This window comes from Colobus angolensis, unplaced genomic scaffold, assembly GCF_000951035.1.
Source record: "Colobus angolensis palliatus isolate OR3802 unplaced genomic scaffold, Cang.pa_1.0 Scaffold230, whole genome shotgun sequence".
Classification (NCBI taxonomy): Eukaryota; Metazoa; Chordata; class Mammalia; order Primates; family Cercopithecidae; genus Colobus; species Colobus angolensis.
Genome location: NW_012115489.1, coordinates 1,571,231 through 1,592,007, shown reverse-complemented (window position 1 = coordinate 1,592,007; position 20,777 = coordinate 1,571,231). Strand labels below are relative to the sequence as shown.

Genomic DNA, 20,777 nt, shown 5'->3' with positions numbered 1-20,777 from the left:
CTGAATAACAGTCAGAGGACATGAAGGATAGCCTGGGCCTTGCAGAATGGGTAGAATTTTGATAGCTGATAACATTCCAGGCAGATATCAGGAAGTTTTAAAACCAAATTAATTTGAGCATGAAGTTTACATTGGAAAGATAAAGCTATATCTTGGCTTTGAATGCCATACTGAGAAGTCTAGTCATTTGACAGATAATAAAATTCAATCACTTTATTGGTAAATATTTTTTCAGCTATCCATTTAATCTCCCAAATGTAGTTTTATAAAAACTGTTTGGTATTTTTATGATATGTTTCTCTCTGAAACTGATATATGCATTTGTGTGTCTATTACCTTTCTTTGAAGCATTAATAAAACTTATAAACTATGTCAAATCATTCAGAAGGTATTTGCTAGATGGCCTAAAAGGTCACCTCTATCTTTTGTCATTTTTCTAGGTAGAGAATTTTAGGGAGGGAGAAACAGCTACTTATTTCCACTGAAAACTGCCTGTTAGCCTTCTTTCATGAATGTTGTCTGACCTGCTTAGAAAAGAATTTGATGAGACACAGTAATGAAAGAGCTCAAAGTTACATTAGTTTGTATAAAGAAAGCAAACAGTATATTTCAAATACTTTCCATGCTTTATTAAAATTATGAACTTTTGAAGGAAGCCGAAATTTATAACAGATATAGCAAATGTTAATTGTTTCAGTACCTGTTTTTTAATATGGCTAAATAAAGAAAAAAACATGATATTTCACATGTAATATATAAACAAATTATATAGTTCATATTCAAAGTATGATAAATTTGTGCTAACAAGTCAAGAAACTTTAAGGCAGCTTAGTAATGGAAAATAGATGTAATGATGCTTCCAGGTGACCTCTTAAAAGCCCGAGTCTTATCTTGTCGCTGTCATGTGTAGGCCTCACACATTAACCTCAAAATAAACCGTGATTAAGGGCTTCTAGGATCACTTTGATCTTGCTCTTTCAGTCTGATCCAGTGCTATGCAGACCCTTAATCTCCCTTTCCCTATAATCACACTGGACTTTTTTCAGTCCCTTCAAGTAATGTGCTCACTTAGGCCTGGAGGCCTTTGTGTGTCCCATCCCTTTCTCTCTGCCAGGAATATTCTAGTCTCTCCCTTTGGTTGACTGACTTCTATATATTTGTTGCATCTCATTTTAAATAATCAGCTAATCAGAAAGTCTCCCACTCTACATTCTCCCCTCTCAGAGCACCTCATAATTTTCTCTGACAGTAGTTTCCGCATCATTTTTATTTATGTTTGTTTTCCTCATTAAGCTAAATTCCTTAACAGGAATAGTGTCTACTGGTACAGATTATTTATAAAGTATACATATCACTTTTTACTGTATATAGGAGGGCCTGTTTTCCTACAGTCTTACCTCTTTACATAATATCAATTTTGAAAAAAACTTATTTTTAAAATCTGTAACTGTTTTTAGTGAGCTCAAATATCTTTTTAGACATTTATTGGCCAATGGCATTTTTTCTGTGTTCCCACTTTTCTGTTGATTTGTAAGAGCTCATCCCATATTAAGGATGAGTCTTTGTCATATAAATTACAAATATTTTTTCGCAATTTTGTCTATGTGCTAGATGGCTTCTCTGCCTTGAGTTTTATATCCCTAAAAACGCTTCTCTACTCTGTGCCCCGGAATGTTCTTCTAAATATCCTGCTCAGTTCTCTTATGCTTTCCAAGCTGTGAACATGCTATTCCACCTGACTAAAACAGTGATTTCAGCTTCTTAAAAATTTCATGAATATTATAGAATATTGTGATTCCTTAGGAACTACTGGTTCTAAAGAGTCTTCTCTTTAACCCTTTTATGCCTTTTATAATCAGAATTGCTTATTTAATTATCGCATTACTAGACTGAAATTTTAAGACTGACAATTCCTTGTCTTCTCTCCCTGCCCTCTATAGGGATTATGGGGTCCTTACACCTAGCACAGTACTGGCAAATAGTGTGCTGTTTTGTTTGTTTGTTTTTAAATTATTCTATTTTTAAATTTTTATTTATTTATTTAGAGACCAGGTTATGAGACTGGCTGATGTTTGTATTTTTGGTAGAAACGGGGTTTCACCGTATTGCCAAAACTGGTCTTAAACTCTGGGACTCAAGTGATCTACCTGCCTTAGCCTCCCAAAGTGCTGGCATTGCAGGCCTGAGCCACTGTGCCCCGCCAGCAGATAGTGTGCTCCTCATAAGCAAGTATGGAGTTAATCAATCATGACTGCTCTAGAGTACTCTTATAGGAAAGAGCTGGCACTTTGTGACATTTGTAGGCTTTTTTGCTTCCTCTGGTTTTTCACTATATTTTAGATAATGAGATAATTGATCTTGGTGAGTAAGGCAGAGGAATATAGCCCTGTTCTTTTAGGACCACAAAGTTTGTCTGATCTTTTGTGGACTTTTAAATAATGCTTATTCTTTTTTGTGCACCAAGTGATGAAGTGATGAGAGAGTGAATCTAAAAAGTAAGGAAAAGTTCAGGGTATGGAAATAGCTATTCAGTGACTTTGTATTTTTACTTGTGTTCTTAAGAACCTTTATTCATGTAATGCAAAGTAATTTGTGTTGAAGTTGAACTTGTGAGAAAATATATAGTACTTAATGCATTCTCATTTGGAATATGTGATCTGTAGAAATCGAAATATGTTTATTTATTTTACTGTTTTTATAGGAGGTTCGTAAAGTGAATGAAAGCATCAAGTATAATCACCCATTGAGAAAATGTGTTGATACAATACTTAAAAAGGTAATGAAATCATCCTATCTGTTTTCTTTTGAAATACACACTTATATATTATACCAAAAGTACCAGAAAAGTATGAAAACAGCCTATAGGTGAGGTCTTAAACTCATTTTCATAGAAATATTAACCAATACCATTTGTACTTTGAATTTTTTTTAATTACTGCAAGTTTAACACTAATTATTGGCAGTACTTTCTGTTGAAATATGGAGATAGAGGTTGACTAATATATAAGGATTGTCAGGACAGTGATGGAAATAAACCTTTAAACTGTCATTGTATTTGTTCACTAAAGGCATATCTCCTGTAAAAATAAACTAAAGCCTCAGTAATATCTTACAATCAGCTGCCTACACGTTATTTTACAAATGTTTTCATTAATATATTCATGACATATATCATAAAATGAGTGATGTCAGCATAGGTATTTAATAAACCATACATTTAAGGTTTTGATGCATTGGTATTGAATTAGGGGTATTTATATACTTCCAAAAATGGTTATTTGTAGTTCCCCAATTGTCTTCTAAACCCACAGAATGATAGAAATATTTATTTTCCTATATTTTAAATCTGTTTTACTGATTCTTGCCTAGTGTTCTGTTGGGCTAAGATAATACTCACTGGAATCACTTTTCTAACTATTTATCTCACATTTGCTACTTTTTGAGAACTACTAAGAGAGGTTAACTAAGTTGCCCAAGTTCATGTAGGTAATAAATGAATAGTAGTATAGAAGATGACTTTAAATTCATGTATTTATTTCTCTGTGCTATGCCTTTCAAAAATTCAGCATCTTGGATTTGTCATGATTTTGCTTCATTCTTTAGCTAGAAAAATAATTTATCCTACTTAGAATAATCGTCTCAAATACTAGTTGCTTCCTGTAGGTAGGCTGCCCTGCCTATGGCCATCTATATCTATCTAGTATATATGAACACAAAGATTAATATTATAGAGGTGAGAAGTAACTCAGTACACCTTTTAAGACATTTTCAAGAAAATATCAGCAGATGAAGTCTAACTAGAGATGACAATAAAGTAGGAAGATGTTTTTGAAAAAATTAGAACTGCTCAAGAATGAAAGATTTTTAATAAAAATAAATTTTTATCTTTTTACAATTAAGATTTTTAAAAGTCTACTTTTTTTTTTTTTTTCAGTGCCCTACGGAGTATCAGGAAAAAATGGGTAGAAACATGGATGATTATGAAGATTTTGATGAAAAGCATAATATTTACCCAAGTGAAAAAAGTCTGGTAAAACTGCATAAACAGGTAACTTTGTTAATTGTAAGTATTTTACTTAATGATGATTTTAATTAGACTTATCATTGCTCATATGAAAGGAATGTTTAGTGAATGTGTATTTAAAACTTCCTTTCATCCTGTCCTTATTATTCTTTGAAATATTTTATCTCTGTGTATACCAGCAGGGGTACTATTGGCATTTGGGGAGGGAGAATTCTTCGCTGAGCATAACTGTTACATTATATAATACTGTTACATCATTTTAGAACCTTAATATTCTCAGCCTGACCCAGTAAATACCCTAGCACTTTCCCATTGTTGTGACAATCAAAACATGCTCCCTAGTGGAGAGCTGAACCACTGTTGGATCAGAACACTGCCAGGTCTACCCCCGTTCTCTTTTTTAGGTGATTTATTCAGTTCAGAGACACCGTCGAACTCAAGTACAATGGCAGATTCTTTTGGAACAAGCATTTTATCTAGAAGATGTAGCAAAAAATGAAACTAGTGCTACTCGTCAGTTTGTTCACACCTTTCAATCGCCAGAGCCAGAAAATCGATTTATCCAATATTTTTATAATCCTACATTTGGTATGTAATTTAATATAAATTTCAAACTTTAATGATGAAAAGTTTTCTGTAGAAAAAAATTATGTGTTTTCACCAATGCAAAATGTATACTATGTGATATTAAGTATCTGGTAACATTTCCCCAAAATAACTGTTTTACTTATCATGTAACATATAATCATTAGTTTCCACTGTTACTTCACAAATAATAAAAATTCTATTAAAAAATGTATACGTCAAGCATATTTTGTATAATGCATAATGTATACAATTATGTATTGCTTAATGACTGGGATTACTCTGAGAAATGTGTTGTTAGGCAATTTCATCATTGCATGAGCATCATAGGGTACATACTAAACCTAGATGGTATAGCCCACTACACATGTAGGCGATATGGTATGGCTTATTACTTCTAGGCTACAAACCTATACAATATGTTACTGTACTGAATAATGTAGGCAATTGTAGCAGAGTGGTAAGTATTTGCGTATATAAACATAGAAAAGATAATAGTAAAAATGCAGTATTGTAATTTTATGGGATCACCATTGTATATGCAGTCCATCATTGACTGGAATGTTGTTATGTGACACATGACTGTACTTAAAATAGAATTGTAAGTAATTTTACATCACAAGCTTGGGTCTCTTCTTCAGTCTTGACATACTACTGAAATATTCCCCTAAATAATCCTCTTTGATTATTTACATTTATTAGTCTTATTATAAAACCTATACTCTGTAGTTATCATTTTTCTCCTTTTTGATAATTTATAGTATTCCCTTCAAGTGTTGTCAAATTTAGTGCGAAGAAACTTAATGCAAGTACAAAAGTGTCACAGTATTAAAACTTCTATTTACCTTATTTATTCAAATAAATGGTTATATTCACTTGATTGTCCTTTGTATGTTTGGTTTTGAGTATGAAGACTTAATGGCTATAACAAATATCTCAGAAAACTTTAACAAAAATGCTTCGTAATTAAATGAAGGAATGATGTGGTATCTGTTTTCATTCATTCAACAAATATTTGGGTACATTAGTGCTATGTATTGTTGGGTGCTTGGTAGCTTGGTACGTATCAATTTAAAAAGACAGAAATTCCTGCCCTTGGGGAGTGAGGAAAACAGACAATAAACATATAAAGGCGTAAAGATGCTGAATAGGCAGTTGATTATAGAAATTGAAATTCAAGGGAGAAGTCTGAACTACAGATATGAATTAGGGTACCATCAATGTATAGTGAACCATGGGGTCGGGGTAAAATCAATAAAGAAGTATTGAGATAGAGAAAAGAGAAAAGTCTGAGGACCAATTCTGAGGCACTCCAGAATTTAGAAATTAGGTGGATGAGAAGTAACCAGCAGAAAAGATTAGAAAAGGAGGGGCCGGTGAGACAGGAAAATTAGGACAATGAAGTGTTTTGAGGAAGAGAGTATATAAACTATCTTTTCAAATGTTGCACATAGATTAAGGATCATAAATATTAAGACCTGACCATTGGATTTTAGAGAAGTGAGGGGAGAGGATACAAAAACCTGACTAAAATTTAAAAGAAATAGGAAGAGGAGCAATTGGAGACAGACTAGAAAACTCTTAAAATGTTTTCCTTATAAAAGGGAACAGAGAAAAGGGGTAGTAGCTGACAGAGGACTGGGGGCATAGTCAAGAGAAATTATCACATGTAATTAGTAAATGATATAATAGAATTTGAGGCCAGGCATGGTGGGTCACACCTGTAATCCCAGCACTCTGGGAGGCCGAGGCGGGCAGATCACAAGGTCAAGAGATTGAGACCATCCTGGCCAACATGGTGAAACCCCTTCTCTACTAAAAATACAAAAATTAGCTGGGCGTGGTGGCACATGCCTGTAGTCCCAGCTACTTGGGAGGCTGAGGCAGGAGAATCGCTTGAACCCGGGAGGCGGAGGTTGCAGTGAGCTGACATTGTGCCACTGCACTCCAGCCTGGCAACAGAGTGAGACTTGGTCTCAAATAAAAAAAAAAGAAACAAATGAGAATTTGAGAAGACAATAGAGAATTTCCAGGACAATGTTCATGACTAGTAGAGATGAGGTAGGAAATAGTGAACAATGAAGAGAATGGTGGAGGTAAGGCACAGATGTAACTAGCTGAGAAGTTGTAGTGGTAGAAACTTGGGAAAATTCTCCTCTGATTGCTTTGTTTTCTCAATGAAATATGGAGAGTAAGTATAGAAGAGGAGATTTTAGAGATTTGAGGAGGGAAGAGAAGGTGCAAAATAGTTACCTAGCAGAGTGGGCATCGGAGAAGATTGGCAAATTATAGTAGGCTAGCGAGGCAGTACTGAGGACCCACTTGAAGCTAGTGATTAAGAATTTAAAGTGAAGCCAGTCAACGAGGTTGGGTGTCTTTCTCCTGCAGTGTGCAGCTGTGTGGATGCAGGCTCAGAGTAGCCAGGGAGTTGGATTTAACCAGGTGTGGTTTAGCTTAACAGGTACAGTGGAGCAAAATGGGGCAAAGTAAGTGTGATACTGTCCTCAAAGACTGGAATCTGAGCTGCATGAGGAAGGAAGGGCATCAAAGTGTTAAATAACAGTAGAAATGTGATAGAATAAATTGATTTTTCATCCAGGTATGGCCAGTCAGTGGAGTTGAAATACTGTACTAGATGAAGGTATTCTTTGGAGACAAGCATGCTGGAATGTGATTACATGGAAGGGCTGGAGATGCTGATAATAAAAGGTTTAGGCATCACTGTAGCAACAAGTAATTGAGGTAGGATGGAGGGAAAGTTCATTAGAGAGGAGGTCAAGGAAATGAGAGACAAGGGTATTGAAAGGGGAATCATTTATGTGGTTATTGAAATCACTAGGAATTATGATGAGAGAAAAATTGTAAAGAATTACAGTGAACCAGAAGCTCAACTATTCAATAAATGAAGTAAAAATATAGCTTTTTAATTTATTGAGCTTTCTTTTTTAAATTTTTCTTTATACCTAAATTCAGACTTAAAACCAAAATGATGCTGAGTGTGGTGGCTTACGCCTATAATCCTAACACTTTGGGAGGCTGAGGTGGGTGGATCACGAGGTCAGGAGATGGAGACCATCCTGCCTAACACAGTGAAACACCATCTCTACTAAAAATACAAAAAATTAGCCGGGCGTGGTAGCACGCGTCTAATAAAAATACAAAAAATTAGCTGGGCGTGGTGGCACTCACTTGTAGTTCCAGCTACTTGGGAGGCTGAAGCAGGAGAATTGCTTTAACCCTGGAGTCAGAGGTTGCAGTGAGCCGAGATCACACCACTGCACTCCAGCCTGGGCGACAGAGCAAGACTCCGTCTCAAAACAAAATAAGACAAAACAAAACAGTACAGAATATTCCCATATACCCTTCAACCAGGCTCTCCAATGTTAACATTTTGCCATATTGATTTGCTTTGTCTGTATGTATTTTTTCTTACTATTTTAGAGTTGTATCCAGACATGATGCCTCCTTGTTCCTAAATGTTTCTGTGTATACTTTCTAAAAATAAAGATATTTTCTTACATAGCCAAATACAGCCATCAAAATAAAAAATTAATATTTATACTGTACTATTATTCACAGACCTTATTCAGATTTTGCTATAATTATCCCAATAATATTTTTTGTAAAAAATCCCAGATCATGCATCGCATTCAGTTATTATGTCTCCTTAGTTTCCTCTCATCTGACACAGTTTCTCAGTCTTTGTGTTTTATGATATATCAGAAAATGTTTTTGGGAGTATAGGCCAGTTTTTTGTTGAATGTCCCTGAATTTGACTTTGATGTTTCTTTAAAATTAGATGCAGGTTCTGCATTTTTTGTAGGAATACCACAGCAGCAATGTCATGTTCCTATCAGTACATCACAGCAGGAAGCACATGATGTCAGTTTGTCCCATCATAGGTGATCATTTGGTTAGGGTGGTATCTGCCTGGTTTCTCTGCCGTTAAATTGTTGTTTTTCTCTTTGAAATTAAGTATCTTATTGGGAGATATTTTGAAACAATGTAAATACCCCATTACTCTTTTATAGTTTTCCTAATCATTTTTTTCTTTTATCTTCTAGAATGGTACTGGGAATGTCTTTTGCGACCATGGTTTTACAAGATACTTGCTGTGGTTCTGTCCATCTTCTCCGTGATTGTTGTGTGGTCAGAGTGCACATTCTTTAGCACTACTCCTGTCTTATCCCTCTTTGCGGTCTTCATACAGCTGGCAGAAAAAACGTATAATTATATTTATATAGAGGTCAGTTTATTTTATGTCTGTCATAAATAGATGTCACTTTGTAGTATAATCCTTAACTATTTTCTCCATGTATTTCTTCTAGTAAAAATGAAAGCCGTGAAGTTTTCTGCAGTGTTGTTATTTAAACTTCCAGAAATGTGCTTCATTATTTTACCCACGCTATAGAAACTAATAACTATTTGAGGAGAGATGAAAAGTTGCAAGATAGTGCAAAAATCTGAGAATTTTTTTTTTTTTGGAGGCAGAATCTTGCTCTGTCACCCAGGTTGGAGTGTAGTGGCGTGAACATGGCTCACTGCAGCCTCGATTTTCCAGGCTCAAGAGATCCTCTCACTTTAGCCTCCCAAGTAGCTGGGCCTACAGTCATGTACCACCATCCCCTGCTAATTTTTGTATTTTTTTGTAGAGTCAGAGTTTGCCATATTACCCAGGCTGGTCTGGAACTCTTGCACTCAAGTGATCCTCCTGCTTCAGCCTCCCGAAGTGCTGGGATTACAGACGTGAACCATCACACTTGGCCCTAGGAATACTTTGATTATATTTATGCCAGTAAAGCTATATAACTTGTAGACCTCATGTGAGGAGTTGCCAAGGGAATGGGAAAACAGGCTCACATTAGAAGGTAGATTTGAAACTTTTGGATCTAGGATGTTAAACAGTTTGAAATGTAGGTTTTTTCCTAATCTTAGTGGGTGATTTAAAAATTCTCTATTACTGTATTTCAATTATAGAGCATCAATAAATGTTAGAAATGGAGGCTAGACTGGGCGTGGTGGCTGTAATCCCAGCTCTTTGGGAGGTGGAGGCGGGTGGATCACAAGATCAGGAGTTTGAGACCAGCCTGGCAAACATGGTGAAACCCCGTCTCTACTAAAAATACAAAAATTAGCCAGGCATGGTGGCACATGCCTGTAATCCCAGCTACTCAGGAGGCTGAGGCAGGAGAATCACTTGAACCCAGGAGGTAGAGGTTGCAGTGAGCCGAGATTGCGCCACTGCACTCCAGCCTCGGCTACAGGGCCCAGACTCCGTCTCAAAAAAAGAAAAAAAAATGAAGGATAATGCTTGTAATTGTTAAGTGCTAAAGTCTGTTTGTTTTAAACAAACTGCTTTGTTTTTGTTTTTTTCCAGATTGCTTGCTTTCTTTCCATCTTCTTCCTAAGTATCTGTGTTTATTCTACTGTGTTCAGGATTCGTGTATTTAACTATTATTACTTGGCTTCACATCACCAGACTGATGCTTATAGCCTTCTTTTCAGTGGCATGTAAGTAGGATTATGTTTAGAAACAAGAGAAATGTCATCATTGAGTGTATTCTTATGGATCTTTTATTTTTGCTTACAGGTGTTCCACTAACATCTATATTTCCATCAGCTAATTGATTAGGTTTAAATATTAAATTGATGTTTGTTGATTGCCAGCTAACTCCTGCTTGAGTTTTAAGGTTAAAGTAGGTGTGCTGGGTTAGGCTAGAAGGCAGAAGAAACATACTTAGTGAGCCTGGATTTACCAACCAGAGATTAGCAAGTAGTAGAAACAATGGAGAGTTTAGAGACTAAGTCAGACCTAGATGGTGTCCTAAGATTCAGTGGTCTGTCACTGAGTTGAGGAGGACTGAGGAAACCAAAAAGAACAATTTTTCCTGAGGAATTTAGAGAGGATTTAGAGAGACATCTTCAAGTTGGGTGAGATTGTACAATCTATTAGTTGTTCTTATTGTTAAATGAGTCCTATGAGGTATTTATAAAGGATGAACTTAGATAATTTTGTAGAGGAGTTGACATCTAAAGTATTTTTAAGCATCTTTTTTGTTGTTTTCCAAATAATTATGGACTCACAGGAAGCTGCAAATATAGTACAAAAAGTCCTATGTAACCTTCACTCTACCCCCAGTGATATCAAAACCGGGAAATGAGAGTAAAACATTACTGTTAGCTATATACTACAGACTTTAGTTCTCACCATTTTTTTAATCCTTCATTCATTTGTGTGTGTGTGTGTGTGTGTGTGTGTGTGTGTGTGTGTGTGTGTAGATTCCTGTAGGCACCAACACAATCAAGATTCAGAACAGTTCTGTCACCACAAAAGAATTCTCTCATATTATGTTTTTTTTTTATTCATACCCACACTTTATTCTCCCCAGCCCCAATTATCCACGTGGGTTTGTAAGGCATTCTTTTTATTTGGACAGAATTGAACAACTTTATGTCTGTGCTTGTCAGAATGACATATGTTGATACAACTTCAGTTCTTTTATGTACTGAATACAATTCACCTTGAGGATGATACTGTCCTTGTCATGCTGTGAGATGGATTTTACAGATGACTTAGTTGTAGGAGGTGCATGCAAAGGCATTCCACAGTTTGTGGGGATAAAGCAATGGCAGAAACCATAAAAGCAAGGAGCTTGAGTCTGTAGTCATGTAGGCATTGATGTGGCAATTTTCAGAATACCTCTCAAGTAAGTGAGGGCAGGTCACATTAAGAATTCAAAGTATATATAAAGCAAATAGATGAAAATTTTAGCTATAATTATGTGAAATGTTTTTAATACATCTCAGTATAATATAAAATGTATTTTACTGCTTTACTTTTTATATACATATTTTTAAATGTTTGTTGCAGGCTATTTTGCCGTTTGACACCTCCTTTATGTCTTAATTTCTTGGGTTTGACCCATATGGATTCATCTATCTCTCACAAGAATACTCAGCCAACTGCTTACACATCTGTAAGTGTGGTCAGAAAATGGAATTCCTTAGTTTCACTATCTATATGAGATGCTGTTATTGTGAAATTTCTTTTAATGCCAGCAGAAAAGTTCTACAGTGTTACTGGTAAAATTTTCTCTTAAAGATTGTATATGTATTACTATTGACTGGATAAAAGTGATTTTGCTTCTTTTATGATAAAAATGTTTTTTGATTCATATAGGTTGTCTAACTGAGCAGTATCAAAAGAATTGACCTATACTAATATTAACTTTATATTTATAGTCAATGTATGTGATAATTTTGAGTAATAATTACATTAATTTTCCTTAAGAAAAACCTCAATAAAAAGCAGATTTTAAAAAATAAGTCCATTTACTGCTTTTTTTCTACTTTTTAAAAAGTTCAAATGGATTGGCATAACTGGTTATAGGCAAATTTTCTAATGAAGGAAAGGAATGGAAATTATAGAGCTATTCCAATTTAACTTACTTTTTTCTTGCTCTTCAGATTATGGGTTCCATGAAAGTTTTATCCTTTATTGCAGATGGATTCTATATATATTATCCTATGTTGGTGGTAATTCTCTGCATTGCTACTTATTTTAGGTAAGAAACTTAACATTATTTTTTCTTTTGCTCTTAAATCTGGATATCCTTTCTCTTTAAAACTCTTTTCAGTGTTTACTGATTGAGTTTCAGTTTGTTTTATTGTGGCTTTGGAGAAGCTGGGGATAGTTTAAAGGGACTACTGGAGTGATCAGGTGCTATTCTCCCTCTAAAAAATTTAAAGAAAAAAGAGGTAGAGTTATTATTCTATTATAATAAATAATATTATTTTAACATTATTCTATTTAGGCTACAAAATGATAGGATTAATTACAGAGTGTTAACTCTAAGTCCTGGCCTTTGACACTGACAGCTAGTGTAGCCTGCAAAACACCCTTCTGTCCAGCTTTTTTCTAATGACATAAATTAGCCTTGGAGCTTTCCAATAATTATTGCTGGGTGTCTAGATACTTCAGACCATGGCCAGAACAAAGGGTCAGGTGAGGACCAATTGTAATCAAGCTGTACATTAAGACTAGAGGAGAAATTTTCTCCTGTGTCAGAAAGCACATGGAATGCTCTTTTCATGGAATTAGAATGAATGGTAGAATCTAGGCAGGAGTGAGATTCAAAAGGGTTTAAAGGATAGGTGTACTTGGCTTCTAGCATCTGTCTTTCCTTCTTTTTATATGCCAGGCCTCCTCATCCTGTACTCTGCCCTCTTTCATTGCCTAAGTGCTCCATAACATACCCAAAATACCACTTTTTCAAAAACACTTAAAAATGTTCATTGCTTACTCTTCTGAGAAAAATAAATTTTATCTACTTACTTTATTTAAATCTTCCAATACCATTTTATAGTTGTTTACAGATAATATCTACTAACATTACAGTAATGAGTAAACAGATATTGTTTAAAATACATTCTCTATTGAATTTTTAAAAATATATTTTACTTTCTCATAAGTAAAATAACTAAAAGATTATAACTTCAAATTGTAGCAGGATGAGCCACAGACAAGAACCCCTCAGACACCAAGTTGTAGAAGGAAAGGGCTTTATTCAGCTGGGAGCATCGGCAGACTCACATCTCCAAAAACCGAGCTCCCCGAGTGAGCGATTCTTGCACCTTTTAAGGGCTTACAACTCTAAGGGGATCTGCGTGAGGGTTGTGATTATTGAACAAGCAGGGGGTATGTGACTGTGGGCTGTATGCACCAGTAATTAGAATGGAACAGAACAGGACAGGGATTTTCACGACGCTTTTCCATACAATGTCTGAAATCTATAGATAACACAAGCAGTTAGGTCAGGGGCTGATGTTTAACTACCAGGCCCAGGGTGCGGTGCTGGGCTGTCTGCCAGTGGATTCCATTTCTGCCTTTTAGTTTTTACTTCTTCTTTCTTTATAGGCAGAAATAGGGCATAAGACAATGTGAGGGGTGTTCTCCTCCCTTAAAATAATACTTTTAATACGAACTGATAACAAATCTAATATTTTGAGTGTTTTCTTTAGGTGGAGAAGACAGTAACAGATCTACAGTGTGAAAATGAAGTATTAAAGGAGAGTCTAGTCATACTTTGTGTGCCTAAAACTATGTTTTTATTATGTGCTTAATTATTTGAAAAGTTAATAAAGTGGAACATTAAGAACTTGTAATATATAAATTTTTTTAATGTTAGCAGTTATGTTGGCAAGATTAGCATTTCTTCTTACCTTGTTAGATGGTTGTATGGATCAAGTGATATGGGGCAGAATAATGCTCTATCAACTATAAAATCTTAGCTATAAGGAATCACTATGTCTAGAGAAAGGAAAATTGTTTAATATAATCATTAAAAGCGTCTTTCTAATCAGGATAAACTTTGAGTGCCATTTTATCTTTAAGGGGAAAAAAAGTTAATTTTCAGATTAACTCACAGAATAGATGTTCTGTTATAGAACACCCGAAGCAATGCCTTACTAACATTTCAATGATAGGTTGACTTGATAAGTTCATTTTCATTTGAAATGCTGCCAGAATTAGTCTAATTCCCATGCTATTAGCAACACAGCCACACCCAGAGTGAATATTCAGACTTACCTGCCTAGAGAGCGTAATGTTGTTTCCTGACACTTTAGACAAAGATAAAACCTTCCCAGAGACAGTGATCTAATTCTGAGCTTCTCATCCCAGAGTGTTGTACTCTCACAAGGATATGAACATGGTAAGGAAATGTTTGAAGTCAGAGAGTTAACATAATCATCTGCAAAACCCCAATTTTACCCAATGGTAATACATAATAAATATTTTTTATATGAATGAAACAAGTAGATATATTATGGATTAGCTAGATATTTACACCTTTTTCCTGCCAAATGGAATGGAGATCTTCACTTTTTCTTTTTTCTTTTTTTTTTTTTGAGGCGGAGTCTCGCTCTGTCGCCCGGACTGGAGTGCAGTGGCCGGATCTCAGCTCACTGCAAGCTCCGACTCCAGGGTTTACGCCATTCTCCTGCCTCAGCCTCTGGAGTAGCTGGGACTACAGGCGCCTGCCACCTCGCCCCGCTAGTTTTTGTATTTTTAGTAGAGACGGGGTTTCACCGTGTTAGCCAGGATGGTCTCGATCTCCTGACCTCGTGATCTGCCCGTCTCGGCCTCCCAAAGTGCTGGGATTACAGGCTTGAGCCACTGCGCCCGGCCGATCTTCACTTTTTCTAAATTGCTTTCCTGTTTTCCCTTTGTGTCTCTCTCGCTCTCCCCTTCACCACTTTCTCTTCCCTTTTCCTCCCTCTCTGTGTAGAAGTACATCATTGAAAAAGTTTGAGAACTAATACAATAAAAAGAACTGCTTGGTTTTTGTCTGGGATTTAAATTCTAAGTCTGTCATTTATTAAGGGCTCTTTAGCAAAGTATTTAACCCCTTAGGCCTGTTTTCTTACCTGTAAAGTGATATTTATCTCTTAGAGTGATAGTAAAAATTAAATAAGAAGGCATCTGTAAACTATCTGATGTATAGTTGGATCTTAAACAAATATTAATCCTGCCTATTCACCTATCGTTTCCTTCCTTGTGTTCCATATTTTCAGTATTCTCATCTTGTACAACAATCAAATTTAAAGTAAATAGCAAATATGATATAAGGTAGTAGGCTTCAGATAGGATATAGTAATCAATTTGTAGTGTATAAAAGCTGTTTAAATAGTTAACTAGATCAGAGGGAAAAAATTGCTCTTACATTATTATAGTTATCATTTTAGCATCTTGGTGTAATTGTTTTCTGAAGGTATGCTGATAACTTGACTTAATTGACATCTATAAGAAACCTGAATATAGTGCATACCCTAATCAGTGAAGTACAGGGCATACACTTCTTAGAAAGGGAGATAAGTGGTATTTCTTGAAGCATGTCAGATGTGACTGTAGATAACTGTATGATAACAGGTAATGAAGCATAGTCTTCTTTTGGAGTGACAATGCTAAAGAACAATTCATCTAAATATTTACAATGTGAAATAATGCTTGTCTTTTTTAAAAACCTGCTTTTATTAGTTTGGGAACCCGTTGTTTGAATCTGCTTGGTTTCCAGCAGTTTATGGGAGATGATGATATGACATCAGACTTAGTTAATGAAGGAAAAGAATTAATCAGAAAAGGTAAGATTTGTCTTTTAAAATAAATGAAGTGAAAATACCAAAAGCTAAGACTCAAAATACAAAATTAATATTTGTATGGTTTGTGAATAATTTTTAATCTATCCTAAGAAATTATCAATTAATGCAAATTTTTAGCTAAAAATGTACATGTAGCCTTCCTAGCAAAAATAATTTGAAAACATAAATAATTGTTTTATCTGTCTTTAAGAAATTCTGAAGCTTAAATTATTAGTATGTCTGCAGCTAGATAACACCCTTGTTTGGTCTTGGAATCATTTTCATGTTTACCTTGAAACATAATTGCCAAATTCTGTACAGTTATAAAGCTCATTAATTTAAAGAATCATCAGTTTGATACTGCATGGGAAATCATTCAAGCAAAGGCTACTTTTTTAGAATATGATGATCATTAATAGCCTGTTATAATACATGGCACTCTGGTAGAATCAAATCACAAAACTAAGTGTATTAAATTTACTGATATTCAAAGTCATGGTAGCATGGAGGGAAAAACAGTTGACTTTTGGGACGTTGGTTCTTAGACATTCTCCCTACTTGAGTCTGGGGCTTTTGTGTGATTATGAGTTGAATGTAAGCCAAAATATATTGCAGCTCCAAAATAAGTTAGTGTAGCCTTCACATGCTCTCCTATTAGACCTCATATGGCATAGTACATCCAGTCCTGAGTAAGATTTTTAAGAATAAGACTGATAAAATTAAAAGGTATTTAGAGAAGGACAGCTAGAATTATGAGTCTGTAGAGCGTATCCTGTGGGAAAAAAGTGAAAACATCATGTTTGTAACCTAAAGAGAGTAACCAAGAAAACCACTCATACAGAAAGAAGAGAAGTATGAACTTAACTTAGAAGACAGGAATAAAAGAGAATGGAATTTACAGAGAAACAAATTTCAGGTCATTGTGAGAAAGAACTCTTTGTTCACTAAAGTTATTTAAACAGAGACTACAGGGCCATCTGCAACAAAAATACGGAAGGCATTCACTATTGAGTGAGGTAACCTCTCAAATTCTTTCCAGCAATAACCTATAACATTTGATTTTGTGATAATTTAAAAGAAATATCAGTCATAGCCCGATATCTTTACTTCAGTTACACTATGTCTGATTAAACCATGTTATGCCGTATTTGAGATCATTTTTCTGTCTTTAGAGAAGAGAAAAAGGCAAAGGCAAGAAGAAGGTGAAAATCGAAGAAGAGTAAGTACAGTATTAACTTCTGTAATCTGAAGATTAATTTGAAATATTTCTTAAGAATCTTACTAATTTGGAATAATTAGCTAAAGACAAAATAAAAACAGTGGGAAAATGTTATATTTTTAAAGAAAGGGAATTTTAATACTTTCAGGTATATACACTAAGTATCCTGACAGACCTGTTCTGAAAGTCATTAGTAATAAATTACTTCGTGTTTGGCGTCGAGCAGCTTCTTGCCTAAAGTAGGTGCTCCATGAATATTTGTTGAATGAATAAATAAATAAATAAATTTGTGTGTTCTTGCTATTAAAGTGGTTTTGATTGCTTTAAAATTGTTTCTCTTTTTTTGGTGCTGTGATATTAATTTTATTCCTCCTTAATTTTTCTTTAAGCCTCCATTTTCTGAGGCAAACTAACCTCCTAGAAAGTGAAAAGGCAAAAATTGAGTAAAATCTAATTATAATTACCACATATTTTTAACAAATAGGTGTATATAGTGGCAAAGTAAAGACTAACTAATAGTTGTCTTTGTGTATCTTCATATATGTGTATCTTCTTTATTTTAGAAGGCAGAACCAGAACCAAAGAGTAGAAGTTACTAGAGATAGATTTTTCTTCTCTATGAGAATTTCTAAATTACATGATTTACCAGAATTGCAATAGGCTTCTCAGACATAGAAAATTACATGCTATCTAGTCAGAGAGCCAAAAAGCATCTGGCAAGGATGTTTTAGAATGAGACCCTGCACTGCATGGAAAGTTGCATTAGGTGATTTCTAATGTCCGTTTCAATTCTAAGAATTTAGTGAGTAGAATCCAGTTAATATGGTTTTACTACATTTAAGATGACTCATAATGCTGCGTGAGTCATAGACTAATTATGTTTGTATACAGCTTTAGCTGTTGACTTTTTAGCTCTCTAATATTTGTAGTTTATTTGAGTGAAAGAAAATTTTGTTAACATGTATTAGTCATTATGGGTTCTTATAACTTTTGCATGGTCTAAGTAAGCTTGTAGTAATATTGTTTTACATTTTAGATAGATGAATAACAATCAAAGTTAGCAAAAATGTCTCTGTCATTTGTAGAAGTTAAAGTTTATAGAGACTGTGACTTCAACAAATCATATAAAAATAAAAACATTGACCTATGATTTTTAGAGGTACTAGGATAATTATATTGATTACCAATGAATTTCTGATGAAAATAAATTATATTACATTGCATATGTAATCTCTTGATATTAATGGATTATTTTCTGTTCTCTTGTTATATATTTATTTGTGCTTCTTTTCTAGGAATGGAAAGAACGTTATGGACACAATAGAGAAGATTCCACTAGGAACAGAAATATCCATACTGACCCCAAAGAGTCAAACTTCTCAGATGTTAATACCAACCGTTGTAAGTAGTTTATCTTCTAGTTGACTTGGAAATCGTTTTCTTATGCTTGCTTGCATAGAGATTGAGTATTAGAATACTCATCCAGAAATGCCTTTGTAGAATTATGAATGTGTATTTGCAGTGACTTTTTTTTTCCCCACATTCCTCAGTATATAGAAGGAAGAGGAAGCTCAAAATATGTACTCTGGTAGGGAAACGAGAAACTGGGGCATCAAATAAATAGTTTTAAGTATACTAACCCTAAATAATATAAGCACTTATCCCAGGTATGTTCTAGACAGGTGTTAATTCTACTATTTACCTTGATGTTTTTCTTTCCTATTAATTGGTGTAGGTTATTTGATCATTTTTGTAATAATTTATTGACTGACCCATATAAGTTAGGCATATTCCCAGGTATAAAGCAATACAAAGAAGGTATGCTTCTTGTCCTCAGGATGCTCATAATTGAGTGAGGGACTGATACCAGACAGAAGCCATCTGCCACCAGGGTGGGTTTGGAAACCTTCCTGTGTCACTGACCCACACCAACATGAGGCAGAAGGTATTTAGGAGGTGCTAGGAAACCAGTTTTTCCTAGAACCTTGAGCTGAATAGAAGAAAGAGGTTGTTTCTGGGAGAGATGTAAGATTGCTGAGGCTTCAGTGCACAGAGGATGGAGGAGAAAAACTGAGCACTCTCACCCACTCAGCTACAAGTTTCGCACTGAGTACCAAGCAATAGTAGTCAATTGTTGGAGGAGGAATAGAAACATGGAGAAATCTGAGAGTGGAAAAAGAATACTGAGAGAAACCGTCTGACACTTGAGGCCCTACTAAGTACAAAGTCATAGGATTTCATTACTAGAGAAATGTGAAGTCCATGGGGACTTAAGGAAACTAAAGCAACAACCAAATCCAAACTCAGATCAACTATAGGTTGAGTGCAGACCTCGACAGTGATGATCTAATAGAAGAGATGTGCCCGTTCTGGGCATAAAACTATGATTTCTTTCCATCTTTTCCTTCTTTTACACATAATGTCTGGCTTTTAACCCAAAATTATGAGATATACAAGAAAGTAAGATAATATGAGCCATTTTCAAAACATAAAATAGTGAATATACCAGACCCAGAGGTGGCTCAAATATTGAAATTATCAGATAGTGCAGTGATTTTAAAATAACCAATTGGTATGTTAAATGATCTGATGGAAAGCTTGGACAATGTGCATGAACAGATAGGGGAGAATTTCACCGGAGAGATGGAAACTATACAAAAGAGCTAAATAGAAATGTTAAAAATATTTTAATTAGGCTGTGTATGATACTGTAGATTTCTCATGACAGCTCTGATGGAAGGATGCACATCTGATGCAGAAGGAATTCAGCTTGGGGAACGGAAAAAGAGGGCTTATCTTAGGAAAGAGTTTTTATAATGAAGAAATATTTCTGTAATAAGGACATGTTTAGCTGAGTATTTAAGAATGAATAGTACTTAGCCAGGTGAAGGGTATTTTAATTAGAAGGGAGACTAAGTGCAGGACATTGTGGCATGAGAGAACCTTTGGGAAAATGTATGTTTTTCTCTGTAACTAAAGCATGGTGAGGCTAATAAGAGAGGGGGCCACAGAGGTAGTTGAGGAACAGATATTGTCATTCTCCAGTGTTTGGATTTGGGGCTGGGCACTGTGGCTCATGCCTGTGAGGCCAAGGTGGGTGGATCACCTGAGGTTAGGAGTTCGAGACCAACATGGCTAACATGGTGAAACGCCTTCTCTACTAAAAATACAAAAAGTTGCTGGGCATGGTGGTATGCACCTGTAATCCCAGCTACTCAGGAGGCTGAAACGGGAGAATTGCTTGAACCCAGGAGGCGGAATTTGTAGTGAGCCAAGATCATGTCACTGAACTCCAACCTAGGCAACAGAGCAAGACTCCATCTCAAAAACAAAAGAAAAAAAAGTTTGGATTTTGACCTAAAGGTAAAGTTTCAATCTGGGAAGAAGTATGATAAGATTTTTGATTTAGAAAGATGAATTTAATGGCAGTATAAAGCATAATTCTTAGGGAAGTGAGATATAGAAATCATTTCAGAGACTGTTTGGTAAGAAATAATTAGGGCCTAAAATAAGGCAGTTGTCCTGGAGATGAAAAGAAAAGGATTTATTTGAAGGATTTTAGGGTAGAATAAATAGGAAAGGGCTGAAGCTTTAGTTACAACTGGGAAATAGGATTCTGTAAAGGGATTTGGACGCTTGCTTACCATAGAGTGGAAGGAAGTTTACAGAATGGAAAAATCTGGCAAGACGGGAGAATGCTTAAGAAAGGCGGAATCTAACTGGTGTGAGATGGTATCTCATTGTGGTTTTGATTTGCATTTCTCTGATGGCGAGTGATAATGAGCATTTTTTCATGTGTCTGTTGGCTGT

The 20,777-nt window shown here is 35.2% G+C and overlaps 1 protein-coding gene across 1 annotated transcript in view; it reads left to right on the top strand.

Moving 5' to 3' along the window:
• LMBRD2 (LMBR1 domain containing 2) overlaps nucleotides 1–20,777 on the top strand; it is a 61,958-nt gene that overhangs the window by 36,367 nt on the left and 4,814 nt on the right. Inside the window, exons 7-16 of the mRNA XM_011944356.1 lie at nucleotides 2,702–2,776; nucleotides 3,935–4,048; nucleotides 4,429–4,612; nucleotides 8,674–8,855; nucleotides 9,987–10,120; nucleotides 11,481–11,586; nucleotides 12,077–12,174; nucleotides 15,648–15,751; nucleotides 16,921–16,967; nucleotides 18,263–18,368. Of these exons, the coding sequence (XP_011799746.1) occupies nucleotides 2,702–2,776; nucleotides 3,935–4,048; nucleotides 4,429–4,612; nucleotides 8,674–8,855; nucleotides 9,987–10,120; nucleotides 11,481–11,586; nucleotides 12,077–12,174; nucleotides 15,648–15,751; nucleotides 16,921–16,967; nucleotides 18,263–18,368 (1,150 nt within the window). The remainder of the gene's footprint in view (nucleotides 1–2,701; nucleotides 2,777–3,934; nucleotides 4,049–4,428; nucleotides 4,613–8,673; nucleotides 8,856–9,986; nucleotides 10,121–11,480; nucleotides 11,587–12,076; nucleotides 12,175–15,647; nucleotides 15,752–16,920; nucleotides 16,968–18,262; nucleotides 18,369–20,777) is intronic.